The sequence below is a fragment of the Papio anubis genome, chromosome 13 (genome assembly GCF_008728515.1).
Source record: "Papio anubis isolate 15944 chromosome 13, Panubis1.0, whole genome shotgun sequence".
Classification (NCBI taxonomy): Eukaryota; Metazoa; Chordata; class Mammalia; order Primates; family Cercopithecidae; genus Papio; species Papio anubis.
The window spans coordinates 91,024,714-91,044,096 of NC_044988.1; the positions used below are offsets into that span (position 1 = coordinate 91,024,714).

The following is a 19,383-nucleotide window of genomic DNA, read 5'->3' on the forward strand; positions in this document are numbered from 1 at the left end:
GTTCCTGTCCCGTTTGGAGGAAGGCAAACGGAAATGAAGCCAGTTAAAGCTTTGTGGTGGTGGGGGGTGTGCGTGGATCTCTAACTCCCCAGGGAAAATGTGTGGGCTGGTGCACCAGAGGGTGCCTGAACCTGGGAGACAGCAGATGGCCCACAGCAGCCTGTCCCCTTCCCCTGGCCCACAAAGCACACGAGAAGCCAACCAGCCAGCTCAGAAGCGGAAGATCTAACGTACTACTTCTGCAAATGGAAATCCATATACACTCAATGCAGAACGAAACAGACTCTCACCCCAAAAATATTAGTGAAAGTGCATACACTTTATTATGTACATTGTTGGAAAGGGAGGCCACCTGGAAAAACTCCTGCACTGGCACTGTGTTCCTAGAGCTCCTGCTATGCGTCCCTCCCAAGTGATTTAACTTCAACCTATTGGACTATGAATTCACAAGGCAGAAAAGTCAAGGTCATTTGCTATCTGGAGACAGGAGAACTCAAGGATCCAAAAGCACTGTTACTCTTAAGTTGCAGAAGAGATTTTTCAGCCAGGATATGGAGCCTCCTGGTCCTCAAGGGTAAGCCACCTCACACAACGGATAAAACCATCATTTTAAAATTCAATATATAAGTGCAACTTGAGTTTAAGTTGCACTGCTCCATACCTCTAATAAACTCAGCTAGGAGCCAGGATACATGGTAGTTCAAGGCTTCCTAAAATAAGCTTGAAATTGGGGTACAGGGGAAGGGACATCCACTGGCTGGATGGACACAGTGGTTCAGCTAAGGATAGCTATAAAGGCTCGTGCTGGGAAAAAAAGCTGTTATTCTTAGACTTCTCTAGGTGAACTCAGAGTCTCAAAGAGGAAATGTTACAAATGTCACCTGCCAGCTTTCTTGCCAGTAAATAGAATGCCAGGTTGCTCAGATTCATAGACATTTGCAAAACAGAAGCTGTCTCCTAATATTATAGACTAAGAAATTGCTGTCCAGAGAAGCTGACCAGTTCCTCTTTCAGCATCAATATACATGACAGAAGAATGACTAGGTAAGTTTAAAAAGATCTACGTCTATATAGATATCGTAAAGTTTGACAGTATCTGCCCAAGATAATTAGACATTATATAGTCAATACATTGTGAATTCCTTATACTATGTAATGAATGGGTTTGTAATCAAGATATTTCACAGTGTACCACAGTTAACAGCATGCAGATAGTAAAATATAATGGTTTCCTGAAGTTATCTCTTAAAAAAGTATTTTAGTCCTTAAGCTATTCAAATGGATAGATAACAATTGCATATAGAACGTAGAGAAAATTTTATTACAAAATTAAAACTATTTAAAACCTGATATATGAAAATAGGCAACAGTGAGAAAAAAGCACTTTTGTGACAAATATTTAGCTAGTTTGAAAGGCAGAACACAGAGGAATCATTTACTCACAAAGAAGGCTCAAAGAAGTTAAAACATGGATGTATTTTTTAAATGACCACTATAGTAGTGAATTTAAAAGTCTTTGAAGGGTTAGAGTAATCTTTTTCATTAGTCTTGACTATTGCTGGTTCTGACAAGTATAGGCAAGAAATGGCTACTCTCAAATAAGGATTATTCTGAAACATGGTCTAGATTTAGAAAATAAATGAACATTAGGCGAATTTTCTTAATTAAGACTCTGTGCCAGGCGCGGTAGCTCATGCCTGTAATCCCAGCACTTTGAGAGGCAGAGGTGGGTGGATCACCCGAGGTTAGGAGTTCGTGACTAGTCTGATCAACATGGTGAAACCCCATCTCTACTAAAAAAAAAAAAAAATACAAAAATTAGCTGGGCGTGGTGGCATGAGCCTGTAATCCCAGCTACTGGAGAGGCTGAGGCAGGAGAATCTCCCGAACCTGGGAGGTGGAGGTTGCAGTGAGCTGAGATCATGCTATTGCACACCAGCCTGTGCAACAAGAGTGAAACTTCATTTCAAAAAAAAAAGACTCTCCGGCTCCGGAGTAAGGCACGTTTGACCTAGAGAAGCTGGCTGTGGTGTAAGGTCATCCCTTTCTACAAAGCATTTATCCAGTCAGCAGTGTCAGGTGGCAGTTACAGCCCAGGTTGCCTCTGGCCTGGGTGCTTAGGGGGTTCAGAATGAGTCAGTGGAAGTCAAAACAAGAGGGATCTAACCTACTACATAATAATCTAAACATACAAACTTTTAACTATTGTAAGACTAACAGATTACCTTCTATAATCACCAATTTCTCAGTATTGACAAGCTAACAATTCTTTCACCTATTTTTATAACTGCTATGCATTCTGGGAACACCATAGTTGACATATGGAAAAGGAAAAGCCCTACCCTCTTTTTATGAGTTAAAGGCTCATTTGGTCCCCCACTTCATCCTTGGAAGGGTAGCGCTCATTTCTATGCTAGCCTAGATGGCCGTGTTTTGCCCCTATGATTCCTTGCAGCATATCTATGGGCAGAGGGAAGACAATTGTTGAGTTTTTCTCAGCAGCAATGGTGGTCAGTGTCTGCAGGTACCGGAGCTGAAGGGCTGCAGGAGATTCAGTGATGACCATGGAGGCTTCTTTCAGAGCCCTGGATGCATTCATTTCTCCTTCGGCTGCAATAACCTATGGAGAGGTGAAAGGAGAGGTTGAACTGGAGAAAACCACATGGTGACACGCAGCACTCTTTAACCTGGGGTGCGTATACCTCAGGTGGTCCACAAAACTTTCCAGGGTGTACACCAGAAGAGTTTTAAGGAAATCAGTTTCTACATACTCAGTTTCCATACGCTTCTTTTTCTAAAACTGACTTGCCTGAGTAGTGCCTGGATCAAGACATTCTCTTTTTTTATTTTTATTTATTTATTTTTTGAGACGGAGTCCCACTCTGTCGCCCAGGCTGGAGTGCAGTGGCAAAATCTTGGCTCACTGCAAGCTCCGACTGCCGGGTTCACACCATTCTCCTGCCTCAGCCTCCCAAGTAGCTGGGACTACAGGCGCCCGCCACCTCGCCCGGCTAATTTTTTGTATTTTTAGTAGAGACGGGGTTTCACCGTGTTGGTCAGGATGGTCTCGATCTCCTGACCTAGTGATCCGCCTGCCTCGGACTCCCAAAGTGCTAGGATTACAAGCGTGAGCCACCACGCCCAGCCAAGACATACTCTTTTACTACAGCCTTTCTCCCATTTTCCAAGGTAACAAAGGGATAATTCAAAATACTGAGCAGGATTGAGAAAGCAAGTAACTTTAATGACTGCATGCAAATCCTTTTGCAAGTCAGGAGGATTTCCAATTCTCTGATGAGTACCTTACTAAACTGAAAGCTGACAGGTCGTTATAAATATTTTTTGATGAAAGACTGTGATGTGATTTTTTTAGCACATAAATTCAAAGGGAGTGCTAAGAACTGTATGATACTACTTTGAACAAAACTTCCATTTCCATCTACTTATTTATGTAAATAAGGTTTCAAAGTCCTTATAGCTATAAAAATGAAAAATAGGAATAAAACTGATGCCGAATCCTGTCTCATTCTAGCATTAAACAACAGCCATCTATACATGTACGATTTAATTCTCATTCGTCTTATGAAGACAAGCATTTCTAGTAAACATCAACTTCTTGTACTGGGTGCAGTGGCTCACACCTGTAATCCCAAAACTTTGGGAGGCCAAGGTGGGCAGATCACTTGAGGTCAGGAGTTTGAGACCAGCCTGGCCAACATGGCAAAACCCCGTCTCCACTAAAAGTACAAAAATTAGCCAGGCATTGGGGCAAGCATCTATAAATCCAGCTACCTGAGAGGCTGAGACAGGAGAATTGCTTGAACCCGGGAGGTTGCAGTGAGCCAAGATCATGCAACTGCACTCCAGCTTGGGTGACAGAATGAGACTCTGTCTCAAAAAAAAAAAAAAAAAAAAAAAAATTGACTTCTTATTTAGGAGAAATTCTGAAATGTTTGTAGAACCTTGTTTTTAGTTACAGGAAATTTTTAAAAATTAAGTCTAATTTATGGACTAAATGTGTTGCAGTAGGTTAATAAAATAATTCATGACAAAATATACATTAGGAAAAGAATCTGGGGGAAGTGAAGGTGCAATAACAAACTTAGGTTTAAGAAGAAGAAGAAAAAAAAAAACAATAAAAAGCTCCTGACCGTTAAGAGTTTACTTACATATTTTTAATGGATAACTACATCATTATTATTTCTCATTGGGTACATTTAAAAGAATGATGTTAACAGTTTTATTTTAAAATGTCAATATTTACAACATGCCATGAATTATATTCTTGGCAAGTACATAAATTCAAGATGAAAATTTTTTACATGCCAATTTAAAACGTTTGATGGGCTTTATAGTTTTTCTAAATTCTGTAAGGGGTTTCACAGGCAAAAAAGTTTGAAGATCACTCGAGCAGTGGAGAGAACAGGAGCTCTGGAGTCAAATGGACTTGAGTTCAAATCCCAAATCTAACATTTACCAGCCGAATGTCCTCAGAGAGGTTACTGAACATCCTGAACCTCAGTGTCCCATTCTTAAAGCAGACTAACATGTACTTCAGAGGACCACTTGTGAGAAAGACAGAGAAAGTATATAAAGTGTTAAAGGAATAAAGGGGGTTATTACAGAGGAATGGCAAGACCTGACTTTCGGGTCCAACTGTGCTTTAATGCACAAAAGATTCAAAGTAGTTACTTTAATTCATAATCCTAGGAGAAGGAAAGGTATTAAGATACCATAATTATCCAGATTTAAAGTACAGTTTCTCCAGGTTATTATCCTCACTTGAATCTTGAAAAATTAGTGGTCCATAATACTCCACGAATATCAGAATTGGAGGCAATGGTCTTATGCCCAGTGAAATTTCATTCACTTACACAGCAAAATTTGGGGGCCTTAAGCCCTGTGTAGGAGAAGCTAGGGATAGAGTGGAATCCCTAGCCTTCTTCAGCTCCTGGTCAGGTGGGGAAGGCAGACATGGAAGTAGCTCATTTCATTCTGGTGTGATAAATGCTGACAGATGTATGTACAAGGCACAGTGCCAGCACACAGAAGAAAGAAGCTTTTCCAGAGGGTGACGTGGTGAGGTTATAGAAGTTGAATATTAAATGATAAAATGTTTGCTGATTAGAAAAAGATGAGGAAGAATATTTTAGGCAGAACACATGAAATGGTAAAGCGGTATAAAAATGGTATATTCCAGAAAACTGTCAATGGCTGAATGCTATGGCAGGAAGAGGGGAAAGGTGAGGGATAAATGGGGCCGGGTTCTGAAGGGCAGTGACGGGCCAGGGTGTTTTGTCTTCATTCTGTGGGCAATGGGAAACTGCAGAACGATTTTAAGCAGATAATAACCTCCATCAGATCTAGTTTGAAAAAACTCTCTGATGGATGTCTGAGGCTAGAAGAGAAGGCAGTGAAAGCTGCTAGTGGAACCGCTTTAGAGTGGGTGGTGTGATTCACAGGTGGTGGGGACACAGAATGAAATGGTTTGGGGAGCTATTCTGCCTCCCTGAAGGAGGGCGAATCAATGGAATTTGGAAACTAGGTAGGCGGAGGAAAGGGGGACAGAGGCTGAGACCCAGGTTTCTAGGTTTTGGTTGCATAGGTTAGTGCCATTAATGGAGATAGGATACAGAATACGGTACTCACTGAGAGAAAGCATCTAGTTTATAGGGTAAAAACCTAATTTATCAAAGCCACCCATCACGTCCTGCAGGAACAAGGGTCAGCTCTGCTCAAAGAAAACCACAGAACTGTATTCCAAGGTAGGCACTAGAGAGAATACATCAGAAATCCCCTGCTATGACAGCAGTAGGCTCTGATTTTTTCCATATCATCTCAGATGTCCAATTAGGCACTTTTTTCTTTGGACATGGACCAGCTGGAAAGATACCTCATTTCCCACCACCAATCAATACATAATTGCTTGGCTGAGAAGCCAGACCCAACGGGCTGGGCATACATTTTGTTCATAGAAAAGCCACACTGAGCAAGCTGCCAAAGATGTAAACAACACCACCGGCTTTGTCTAAATACAGGCCAAGTACACTCTGTTGATAGGATCTTAGAGAGCAAAGCAAGCTATTTGTGGGTGTGCACAGTTTTTGTCCAATGTGTAGTAATCTCATAGCAATCAACATTTTATATTTACAGAATATCATTTTAAAGTCTGGCATTTTCATGTATGTGAAATTGGTGCTACCTGTCCCTTCTGTAGACCAGGTGGTCTGGGCAGAGGAAAGGGCAGAGAAAGGTGATCTGTATTTCTGCACTCCACCCTCTCAATTGATAGACTTCTACACCCAGAAACATGAGCCCAAAAGCATGTGCCAGGTGTTTTTCTGAGAGTTATGAAAAGGAAACAAAAGATGATGCAAACACAAAAGAGATTACATTTCAAGCCACTAAAAGCTGGTCTAAACACTTTAAAAACCAAACCTAACATACAGAGAAACACATGGGAGAATCTGTCTTCTTCTGTGACTGGTTTCTTTCACTCAAATTATATGTGTGAGCACTTACATTCATTCTCTTTGCTACGTAGTATGCCTACGTGTGAATAAACCAGACTTCATCCATTCAGCTAGGAATGGACATTTGGATATTCTATAGTTTGGCTCAATGTGCATGAACATTCTAGTACATGCCTTGGTAAACATATGAGTGCATTTCTGTTAGATTTATAATTAGGAGTTGGAGCTGCTGGCTCATAGCGTACACAAATGTTCAGTTTGAACAGACGTTGCCAGACTGTTTTCCAAAGTGGTTGTATTAAGTTACACTGCCACCAGCAGAATATGAGAGTTCAAGTTCCTCTCTCACCCACACTGGGTTCTTTTCCGTTCTTTTCAGGCCATTCTGATAGCTGTCTAGTGTGACATCTGCTTATAATGTGAATTTGCATTTCCCAGATGGCTAATGAACCTAAGGAATTTTTCTGTAAAGTCTCTTAATCTTTAGTTTCTTCCACTCTATCTCACCTTTCCTGTGCAATTTATTTGTTGAAGAAACTGTGACCGCCCTATTTTCCATGAGAATTTCAAGACAATAAGCCTATGGTTGTTGCAGGGTTACTGTGTTTTACAGAAGGGCTAGGCTCATTGTGATTCTATGTGTGAACTCCAAGGCAGTCGCTACCCGGGTTCATGAGCCTGCTTCTAGACTAACCCTACAGCCCCGTCCAAATGGGAGTATGGCAATTCACAATTCTAAGCTGTTTCTTCTCTCTTTTCTTACTGTTATAAAGGGAAGATAGAAACTTTCTTTCCAAACTCTTAAGAATGCTACGGAAAAGGCTCATAGCCCATCCTGGGAAGTCAGTCCTAGAGGAGGCAGTGAGGAGCAGAGGGGAATTCTAATTTCCACTGCCACTAATCAACTGTGTGACCTTGCAGATGTCACTTAACTTTTCTGGGCTTCAATTTTTCCTTTGAATAGTGGAATGGCAAACAAGTTTCATTTTTTTTTAATGTCTTTACTATTTAATTTTTAATTTAATTTAATTTTGTTGAGGAGTCTTGCTCTATCACCCAGGCTAAAGTGCAGTGGCACAATCTCAGCTCACTGCAACCTCCACCCCCAGGGTTCAAGCAATTCTCCTGTCTCAGCCTCCCAAGTAGCTGGGATTACAGGTGCCTGCCACCACGCCAGGCTACTTTTTGTATTTTTAGTAAAGACGGAGTTTCACCACGTTGGCCAGGCTGGTCTTGAACTCCTCACCTCAGGTGATCTACCCACCTCAGCCTCCCAAAGTGCTGGGATTATAGATGTGAGCTCGGCCTCAAGTTTTGTTTTTTAGAGCTAACTCTAAGCAGTTGAGGGTTGTTACCTGGAGTGCTGTAGAAGGGTTCTGAGGCCAAGTCTAAGCTCAGTGGAAAACAGTGCCATGGTTAATTACTAGCATGGCAATAGCAGGATGGAGTGGTAGCATCTGGGCTAGGTATTTGCCACCTATGGAAGATAATCTCTGAGGATCCTTTGGGCTCTGACATTCTATATAGCATATGTATGGTACATTCTACTATTCAATCTGGTTTGGAAATGAGGCTTTTGGCTAATAACATATTCTAGTTAAAAGCAATTCCTAATTTTCAAAACAATTAGATGATAGGGCACATTTAATAACGTCGTAAACATAATTTAATCTTCTAAATGTAATGGTTTTGAAAGAAGGCACTTGAGGGTTCTGCAGTACTGTCAGGTTATCATCACAAAGCAACAATGATCCTATTAGGCAAACCTAAACATTCTGGTTAATAGAAAATTCTGAAGTCACATGCCAAATGAGCTACTATCCTATTTGATGCTGGCTAAGAAATTATAGTGACCAGTTTGTGGCTTAAAGGGCATCCTAACAAAAGAACAGGGTTCTGTGGTCAGCCAGTTACCACCAGCTACTACTATTTTCTAACAATAACAAATTGGTTTGCTCCTTGTGTCTTGGGAGATTTGTCAAGTCCACAGCAACTCCTCCTATGAAAACTGCTTCTCTTCTTCAACCCATTCACAGGCATAGGGCTGTGGAACCATATTATTATGCTATCTTTGCACTTTGACCAAAGTTGGACCAAAAAGAATCTCTCTTCCGTGAATGTAGAATTAGGGCTGGTCTGTGTTCTTTAGTGTTCACCTGGCAGACACGTAAACCTGGGAGCTAGACATTCTCCACCACAAGCTATCTACAGTGACATGTAGCACAGGAAAGGGAATGACTAGTTCCCTGAACTGCCTTCTGGTTCCTGTTTTGGTGAGACTCGCCCCTACTTCCTACCCTTGGGTTTGGTGAGATATCCCTGAACTTTTACACATTATCATCTTTAAAGATACTCTTTTCTAGGTTAGATTAACAAATATTTCCTCAGTGCCTCCCAGAGGGGCCATGCCACCCATGCAGGGCTAAGACATTGGCAGATGATGATGAAAAGAAGGAAGAAAAAAGGCAGGTGTCAAAGAGAGAGAATATAAACAAGAGGAAAAGAGAGAATGAGGAATCCAGAGAAAAGAAAAAGAACAAAAAAGAAGCCAAAAATAAGTAAGAGATCGGTGGTATGGATGGAATGATGACCCACTTGCTCCGAAGCTGGAATTGTTAATTTATCCTTAATGATGAATTGGGAGAATAAAGTATGGTACACACAGTCATAAAAGAATGAGGTAAGTCTATATGTAGTGATATGCCCATAGATATTGATATTAAATGAAAAAAGCAGAGCACAGAACAACATGTGCAGTATAACCCTACTTTTGTAAAACAAACAAGCCAGTAATCCAAAAACCTGGTCAAATAAAATCCAAATACACTCAACTGTTAAGAGTGGTGACCTCTGGGGGAATATGATTTGAAGTTACAGGGAGGGCTTTCACTTCTACTAACTTTACCACTTCAAGATTATTTCAATCTTTTATAACAAACATGTTTCACTTTTTTATAATTATTAATAAAAGAGAAAACTCAGTAAGACAAACAAGTTTTAAGAAAATGTTACCTTGGCGCGGGCCTCACGGGACGCTTCTGCTTCTGCAGCCATAGCTCTCTGGAGCTGCACAGGTAGTTTCACATCCTTGATTTCCACACGCTCCACCTTTATTCCCCAGGCATCAGTGGCATCATCCAGAGTAGACTGTTAGGAAGAGAGAAGACAAGCTAAATCTGCTCAGCCCAGATGCCGACAGAGGCTGTATTCACTGGGATTCGGAGGAGATAAGGTGCTGGGGAGAGTAGTGGAAAGAATGGTGATGCAGGGGGGCTAGCTCACTGATCCTGATTCTGTTGCTTGCAAGCTAATGCAGGGGTTAGCAAGCTTCTTCTAAAAGGGCCATATAGTGATTGTTTATTTGTAGTCTCTGTCTCAACTATTTAACCCAGCTGTTGTAGTCAAAAGCAGCCATGGATAATATATAAATAAATGGCTGTGGCTACACTCCAGTCAAACTTTACTTACAAAAACTACGGCCTGTAGGCTACAGTTTGCCAACTCCTGAGCTAATGTGACTCTGTGTAAGCCATATTACTCCTTTGTGCTTCAACTTCCTCCCTTTAGAATGTCACGCGAATGAAATCACACATCTATTTTATAGGTTGTTGTGGATATCAAATACGATCATAGATTTTACCCACAACGAAGTATATACAAATAACAAGAATCCAGACTTACAGCACTCTGTCTTTTCTGAACAAGCTATGCTTAACTGAGTATCTGTAACTCAAGAAAGACTGGAAAGCACAACAGTTATCATTCATGGGACTCACACACAGAATAAAGCTTTAGGAATACCTACACTATCTTGTAGAATAGCTTCTGTTCTAAACAAAAAGGTTATTATTGATTCTGGAAAAAAATACACACTGAAGAAAATTTTTAAAAACTGTACGCATGAGTGTTATTAACTCATGAACCGCTAATGTGAAAAATCTCCCCTCCCACCAAATTTGAAAAATTTTACGATGAAGGAAAATAAAAGGCCACAGACTCCCCACAATTTGAATTAATAAAAGGTTCTCAAAAAACCATTGACCCTTTGCTTCATTTTTCAACTTTTGGGAGGTAACAGCATCGACGCACTCCCCACCTGCATGTTGTGTGCGATTTCTTCTCTGTCAGAGAGGATCTGAGAAAGGTTCTTGGTGCCCAGAACATTCCTCAGAGTAGTTTGTGCCAAAAGACGGGTGGCTGAGTCAGCATTGGTGATATTTGCTACAGCCAGGGTTGCATTCTGAACGCGGTAATAGACCACACCATCCACGCTAATTGTCACTGAATCCTTAGTGAGGATCTACAAGATGAAGGAAGCAATTTTACATCTGTCAATGGTTGTTTTTTTTTTTTTTTTAACATAACTGTAAGGAATGTTATTCTACAGAATATCTTATAATACTAGCTGATTTTCTTTAGTAAGACATCAGAAAGTTAATTATATCTTTCAAAATTTAATAAAATAAATGTATTTATTCAAGTCCATTAATTCATTCAATCATACAAATAATATTGAGATATCACTCAACAGCAGGCACTGTACTAGGTACCAGGGATTAAGGTAGGAAAAAACTTGGTTCCTACTTTGAAGGAGGTTAGGGAATCAAAGGAAGCTTTTAGGGGCAGCTGTGCGTGGCAGGGGTGATACTGAATTGAATCTTGAAGAAAGGAATACAATTTTTCTGGGGTGTTGGGTGGAGTGGAAGAACATTTAAGAGAGAGGCACTAGAGAGTCAAGGTTTGATAAACTACAAGTTGCAAAATATTACCCGAACAAAAAGTGCAAGAGGAATGTTTTTAAAGGGCAAGGTCAGCACAAAAACATATTTTACAGCATGCTACATAAAAATGCTAAACACGACCTAATTTTGTTTTAAGCTAAAAAGTTATCTGAGTAAGAGGCTCCAGGAAAACAGTTACATCAATCACTTAAACTTACTGAGACTCAGTTATCTTATTTGTAAAGTAGAGATTAATTATAGTACCTACTTTGCATTGTTGCTAGAATTAGTGCGCTAAATACATTCAAGTGGTCAGAAAAGTTCCTGGCACATAAAAGCTGTCTTATTATTTCATCTTGGATAATGGTGGTAACTTTACCGAATAAAACCTTAACTTGATTAACTGTAATAAGTTAATTTAGACAATAAATAAGCCAGCTGGGCATGATGGCATACACCTGTAGTTCCAGCTACTCAGGAGGCTGAGGCAGGAAGAGTGCTCCAGCCTGGGAATTCCAGCCTCTCTCACGGACAACATCAGGCTGGCACCTTTCTACTGATCATTTAAATGTCCTTCTCTCTGTGAAACTTTCTTGATTTACTTGGCAGAGTTAAGCACTCTTCCCTTGCACTTCCACTGCACCTTACTGTAGTGACATTATTTATTCACATTTCTGCTTCTCTGAGTATGAATTTCTTAAGGGCAATTCTTGGTAACTCTAGCACTGACAGAGTGTTTGAAACATAGCGGGTAGTCAATAGATGAGAGATGAACTGAACTGAAATGTGGTCCTGAGAACAGTGAATGATGAGGAACAAAGGAGTGAGAGTTAGGAGACCTGAACTGTAGTTCCAGCTCTGCCTTCAGGTCCCTGGATGGCCTCTAGCAAGGCTTTTAACAGATTTGACCTACAGATTCCTCATTTGTGAGATGGCACTAATAATCCTGCCTAATTCTACTCAATTTTCTGTGAAGATGAAATAAGAACATACTTGTGAATGAAGCCCTTTTGAAAGAGTAAGCAGCTATGTAAATGGAAGGTAATAACAACAATGTTGTTAGATGGCTGTTTAGCCCTGCCAGACATCAAAGCAGTGATCCTTTTTTAGTAATCTCAAAATACTTCTAACATGGAAGAGAAGTAGAGGATTTATAAATAAATGTACAGTGTATTACCATCTTGTATGAAAACTAATTATTTCCCATGACATGATGGGAAAATGTGTCAATTCCAAATTCTTGCCACTTTGACTTTGCCACAGCTTCTTTCTAAAGCTACAGCTTCTCTGCCTCCTGTTTATCATCGGCAAGGGTTTATCTCCCTTCACAGAAACTTCACAGGGGAATCAGAAAAAGGATTGCTTGCCAAGTTCTAATCTGCTTTGCATTCAGCAGCTTGCAGAAGAGGAAAGAGCCACTGGAAAGCAGAAGCTTAAACAGCAACTCTGCCAGATGTCTGTAACGTTTACAGTGGAAAATGCCAGAATGCCCAGCTACCCTGAAAGCGGCTCCTTCTGAGACTCGATCTTCCCTGGACGATGGGAAAACATACAGAGAATACGGTGATACTCTAAGTCTTGTTCTTATGAGTAAAATGTGGGCAAAATCACTTCTGGCATCATTAACTTTGGGTGGATTATAAAGTCTGACCTCACCCACTTCTTGGATCAGTACCAACAAGGAAGTTCCTAGGCTGGTTTCTGGTATTTGTGACATGAGAAGGCAACATGGCCAGGCTCCATCACCATGCTGAGTATCTGGCCTTTGGCCAGGAAACCCTGACAGCATTCTTCTGTCCTTCCCACTTCATGTTTTTAGGTTTTCTGTATGCAACGGTTATTATGCCTCCTAAGGACATGGTTGCCAGGATGGCCATCACTTTTTCAGGGGCTATAAGGGAGCTCTGTACAATGCATTTAGCATGGAGCTGTGGAAAAAGCAGCACTATACAGGGAATCCGAAGAGCTCAATTTTAGTCTTGGCTCTGCCACTGTAATTTAGAGGAATTCCTTTGTTTCACTGCAACTATATACTTTCTAGGGATTCTGCCGTGAGTTTCATCTATGATAACATTTGTGAAGTAGTTTGAAAAGGCACAAAATAATCACTAGTATAAAATATTATGTTTTATCTAAAATGCCCAACAAGCAGCTTCTAATTCTTTGGTTTCTAACCAATTTATCTAGAATAAAACCTTAAGAAGAAAAAAATATTATACTAAATAGGGTTTTCTATCAGAAACCCATAGAAGAGAAACGTGGTAATAAAAATGGTGATAGTAATAACAATGATGATATTATTATACTTTCATTAGCATTACACTATATTTTCTAACAATCATCCCTCGGTATCTGTGGGAGATTGATTCTAGGACTCCCAGAGGATACCAAAATCCAAGATGTTCAAGTCACTTATATACAGTGGCACAATATTCGCATACAATTTATGCACATCCTCCTTTATACATTAAATCCTTTCTAAAGTACTTATAATACTTAACACAATATAAATACTATGTAAATAGTTGCTATACTATACTGTTTTTTAAAATTTATATTATTGTATCATTGTCTATTGCTTTTTTCCCCAAATATTTTTGATTCATGGAGCCAACCATATAATCTATGTACATTTTCCTGTATACTTTAAATCATCTGTAGATTACTTATATTATCTAACACAATACCTACACATCACTTCATTCATGTGGATTCAGTGCCATACTTGTTGTATGATAAATTCAAATTTTGCTTTTTGGATCTTTATGGAATTTTTTTCCTAATCTTTTCAGTCTGTGGTTGGCTGAATCCCTGTATGCAAAACCTATGCATGCAAAGGGCCAACTGTAATACTAACAGTAAGAACTTATACAGCACTTACTATTTATCAGTCATTGCTCTAAGCACTTCTCAGAACCACCCTATACAGTAGTTCTTACTATTACAATCTCTATTTTCTGGATGAGGAAACTGAAGCACAGATAAGTTAAAGGACTTGCTTAAGGTCACTGAGCTAGAAATGCTGAAGGCAGTCAAGATCTAAAGCCTATTCTCTAGCCAGGCACGGTGGCTCATGCCTGTAATCCCAGCACTTTAGGAAACCAGGGCAGATCACCTGAGGTCAGGAGTTTGAGATCAGCCTGGCCAACATGGCAAAACCCCGTCTCTACTAAAAATAGAAAAAAAGTAGCTGGGCGTGGTGGTGCATGTCTATAGTCTGTTACTTGGGAGGCTGAGGCATGAGAATCACTTGAACCCAGGCGGCGGAGGTTGCAGTGAGCCAAGATCACACTACTGCACTCCAGCCTGGGCAACAGAACAAGACTCTATCTCAATTTAAAAAAAAAAAAAATTTAAAATGAATAAAGCTTATGTTCTAACTATGCTGTCCCTCATTGTAAAGCACTTTCACGCCAGGCGCGGTGGCTCAAGCCTGTAATCCCAGCACTTTGGGAGGCCGAGACGGGCGGATCACAAGGTCAGGAGATCGAGACCACCCTGGCTAACACGGTGAAACCCCGTCTCTACTAAAAATACAAAAAATTATTAGCCAGGTGCGGTGATCTACTCGGGAGGCTGAGGCAGGAGAATGGCGTGAACCCGGGAGGCAGAGCTTGCAGTGAGCTGAGATCCGGCCACGGCACTCCAGCCTGGGCGACAGAGAGAGACTCCGTCTCAAAAAAAAAAAAAAAAAAAAAAAAGCACTTTCACATGTGATATCTCAGTTATTCAAAGAAAACCTTACCTCCTGAGGAGGAATATCAAATGAAATAGTTCTCATGTCCACTTTGATGAAGCTGTCAGTACATGGCAGAATAAAAAACAAACCTGCAACAAAGATACACACATTATACAGACACAGCAACCTAATCAGTTCACTTCTCCATTCATTTTTAAGAAGATCAACCTAATGAACAGAAAAGTCATCAGTTCATCTTCGTGAATGAACCAGAAGCCAGGTACGATAACATTGATTCCTCTTGCTTACTTCCCATATTTGACTGTCCCCACTAAAGTCTGTGGAGTTAATTTCCTTAATCCACTGTTGCTATCACTCTTCCCCCCACCGCCCCACCGGGACCAATGCAATCATTTCCCAGGCCATCCTTCTATTTTTTGTAGTTTCTCTCCTATAATATATTTCCTAAGCTGCAAGCAGAGCAATCCCCCCTAAAATACAAACCCTGCCCCACACATGGTCCTGCATAACTCGCCTTTGTTCCCCTCTTCAGCCACTTCCCCTCTCTTCACACCCTGCCCTCTTGCTGGCCGATCTACTTGCTCTGCAATACTCTCCTCTTTGTTGCTTTGTGTATGTTGCTATTTCCATTGCAAACACCTCCTGTTGGTTAACGCCTTTCAGACCTCAAGACTCAGTCAAGATGTAACTTTCAGAAAGACTTGCCTCAGCCTACTACTAGTTTGGATCAGTAACACTTCTCGGGTTTTCTCTTTTCTCACAGCTCTCTGTGAGTACCTGATCATAATACTTACCACATAGGATTGTAGCTATCTGTTTCCTTGTTGGTCCCTACCACTAAATAGGGAGATCGTTGAGGGTAGGAACTGTGTTTTAGTTTCCCTTGAATTCTCAGAGCCTGGAACACAGTAGGAGCTTAATTGAAGTTTGCCAAATAAATGACTGAAAGTCTTTCTTTGGTAGAGATTCTAATGCTCAAATTTGTATAGCTGTACTATTCTTGGCCTAAGTGGTAATCTTACCAGCTCAAATGGGAAGGGGAGGGGAAGGGTAGGAAGGAAAGGGTAACAAAAGATTGGCTAGGGCCACTGCTATTGTTATACAACTTCTGCTGCATGAACTATTTTCTAAGACAGAGTAGAAGAGGCCCTCATAAGGGAAATCACATCAATATGTGAAATTTGAAAGGGAAATCACGTGGGCACGGTGGCTCACGTCTGTAATCCTAGAGCTTTGGGAGGCTGGGGTGGGAAGATGGCTTGAGGTCAGGAGTTCAAGGCTGCAGTGAGACATAAGCATGCCACTGCACTCCAGCCTGGGTGACAGAATGATACCCTGTCTTTAAAAAAACAACTAAATAAAAATAAAAAAAAAGAACCTCAGGTTTCAGATCAACAATCTAGAATCCCAGTACTGACCAGGTCCTTTGGCTCCTCCTTGTAAAATGCGACCCAATCTAAAGATGATGGCTCTTTCATATTCTTTTATAATCTAGAATAAAAACATGAATGATAATTTAACATGAAGAGTACAAATATTTACATGTATGCTTCTTAAATATATATTTGTGCTCTAAACAGATCAGATGCCTCATCTTTTTTCTTTAGATCCAGATCATATCTATAAATCATATGTTCACTGTTTATCTTCTCAAAGCATATTTATTATATTCTTACTGATTACAAAAGCAATAGATATTCACTGTATAAATTTAGGAAGGACAGGATAGTATACAGAAACAAATCCATAACCTCACTCCTCAGCTGTTAACATTGTTATTCAGTTACTCATGCAGGCCAGGTACGGTGGCTCACGCCTGTAATCTCAGCATTCTGGGAAACCCAGATGGGCAGATCACAGAGGTTAGGAGTTCAAGACCAGCCTGGCCAACATGGTGAAACCCCATTTCTACTAAAAATACAAAAATTATCTGGGTATGGTGGCGGGCACCTGCAATCCCAGCTACTCGGGAGGCTGAGGCAGGAGAATCACTTGAACCTGGAAGGTGGTGGTTGCAGTGAGCTGAGATTGCACCACTGCACTCCAGCCTGGGCAACAGGGTGACTCCGTCTCAAAAAAAAGAAAAAATAATAATAATAATCCCAGCTACACAGGAGGCTGAGGCAGGAGAATCACTTGAACCCGGGAGGCAGAGGTTGCAGTGAGCCGCGATCGCGCCACTGTACTCCAGCCTGGGCGACAGAGCGAGACTCTGGCTCAAAAAAAAAAAAAAAAAAAAATTACTCACGCACTGTTAATTCAGAAAATAAAAAGCTGAAGTCTTCACAGTTTTTCTTCTGATTCCCTCAAGAATAAATTGATCTGAAAATGCTTGGAACATATTTTATCTTCTTAGAAATATGTAAATGATAGTCATAATATCAAAGTATTAACAACTTTGTAGAAAAAAATAACCAGCACTGAGGGTATTTATGACGTGCCAGGCATTGTGATAAATACATTTAGACACACTAATTCATTTAATCCTTGCAACAGTCCTATGAAGTAGGTACTGTTACTTTCTCCCATTTTACAGGTGAGGAAACAGCAAGGGTCATACAATCAACAGTAAAGCCAGCAGTCAAACCTCATCATCCTAACTCTGAAGAACTTGTTCTCTCAGAACCATCTCACATCCCTGGCCCCAGGAAATTTTTGATGGTGATCCTTACTTTAGCCCACGTGGAAGGGAAATGGCTGAAACAAGTTTTAAGTTTCCATCGTAATAGGTGAGTAGAAGAAATTTTCCAAAGGAAGGATGAAGAAGTAAGAATTATAAGAGAGAGACAGTCTGTCTCTTTCTCACACACACACACAGGCACACACGAATAGGCTTATGGAGGTAGGAGTTGACCCCTTCCCAGAAGTGAAGGAAATGTTCTTTACCTTTATGCACATCCAGATTGAGATTGGGAAAGTTATAACTGTGAATAAGAATGAGAATGCCACCAAAATCCATCCGCAAGGTCCAAGGCCCTTACTGGGGCTGTCTGTTGAAAACAAAAAATGTACAACTCTTACAACTGTCACTAGCATAATCACCACCATCTTCATCCTTACCATTTGCTGAACACTGATGTGCTTGGCATTACACCAGCTGTTTTACATGAATTTCCCCTCTAATCCTCATATAGCCCTTAAGTGTAGGTACTACTTTCCTTTATCTATGTAATGCCATAACACAAGTATATTTCCACATTACTCACTACTTTATTCAGCAAACATTTATTAAGCATCTACTATTTATTAGGCCCTCTGCTTTGTACTGAAGTGATAACAATAAGTAAGACCCAATCCCAGCTTTCAGGGTTAAAGTTTAGTGGGAAAGTCAGACAAACACATAATTATAATATTAGGTGGTAAGTACAGATATAGAGTATCTGTTCAGAATATTTTGAAGACACATAATGAGTTAACTCATGCAGTTAGGATGGAGGTGAGAATGGAATGGGGTGGGGAGGTGATGGTGGCCGTCAGAGAGTTTCTTGCAGGATGTAATGGTAAGAAAATATCAACGAAAAGAAAGTGGAGGCTGGGCGAGGTGGCTCACGCCTGTAATTCCAGCACTTTGGGAGGCCGAGAGGGGTGGATCACTTGAGGTCAAGAGTTTGAGACCAGCCTGATCAACACGACAAAACCCCATCTCTACTAAAAATACAAAAATTAGCTAGGCGTTGTGGCGAGTGCCTGTAATCCCAGCTACTGGGAAGGCTGAGGCCAGAGAATTGCATGAACCCAGGAGGTGGAGGTTGCAGTGAGCCGAGATTGCACCACTGCATTCCAGCCTGGGCAACAGAGGAAGAGTCTGTCAAAAAAAAAGAAAAAAGAAAAGAAGAAAGAGAAAGAATGAAAGTGAGAAAGCAAAGACAAGCAAAGCAAAGCAAAGAAGAAAAGAAAAGAAAAGGGAAAGAGGGAAAAGGCATTAGAGCATTTTAGCTAGGAGTACAATATGATTAAAGGTGAAAACCATATGGTATGAGTATAAAGTTGTTTAGAGCCTCTTTTTAAAAATTACAGCTGTAAAATATTTCCTTAGGTTTATGCAGCATCATTTATTGCCCACTTCCTGATTGCACAGGTTGATTTCTTGGTGCTATAAACAGTGTTGTAGTGAACATCTTTGTACATAGTTTTCCTCTCACATTTCTAATTGCTTCCTGTTCCTGTAACATGAAACAGCTTTTCCGTCTGATTACAAAGGTAATGTTGCAAGAAATTCACAGAGTATAACAAAGGAGGGAAAAATTACTTTAAATTCAGAGGTATTTTGGTATATTCTTTGAAAACTTTCCTTGTGTACACACCATATTTTTAAATTATTTATTTATTTATTTATTCATTTATTTTTGAGACAGTCTCGCTCTGTTGCCCAGAGTGCAGTAGCACAATCTCACCTCACTGCAACCTCCACCTCCCGGGTTCATGCGATTCTCCTGTCTCAGTCTCCTGAGTAGCTGGGATTACAGCCACCCGCCACCACGCCCAGCTA

At 40.5% G+C, this 19,383-nt stretch overlaps 1 protein-coding gene across 1 annotated transcript in view; it reads right to left on the minus strand.

The window, feature by feature from the left end:
* Positions 1-298: 298 nt before the first annotated feature.
* STOM (stomatin) overlaps positions 299-19,383 on the minus strand; it is a 31,772-nt gene continuing 12,687 nt past the window's right edge. The window contains exons 2-7 of the mRNA XM_003911290.4: positions 17,781-17,884; positions 16,313-16,385; positions 14,940-15,022; positions 10,570-10,773; positions 9,486-9,620; positions 299-2,620 (exon numbers count right to left, since the gene is read on the minus strand). Coding sequence (XP_003911339.1) covers positions 2,414-2,620; positions 9,486-9,620; positions 10,570-10,773; positions 14,940-15,022; positions 16,313-16,385; positions 17,781-17,884 — 806 coding nt within the window. The 3' untranslated portion in view covers positions 299-2,413. The remainder of the gene's footprint in view (positions 2,621-9,485; positions 9,621-10,569; positions 10,774-14,939; positions 15,023-16,312; positions 16,386-17,780; positions 17,885-19,383) is intronic.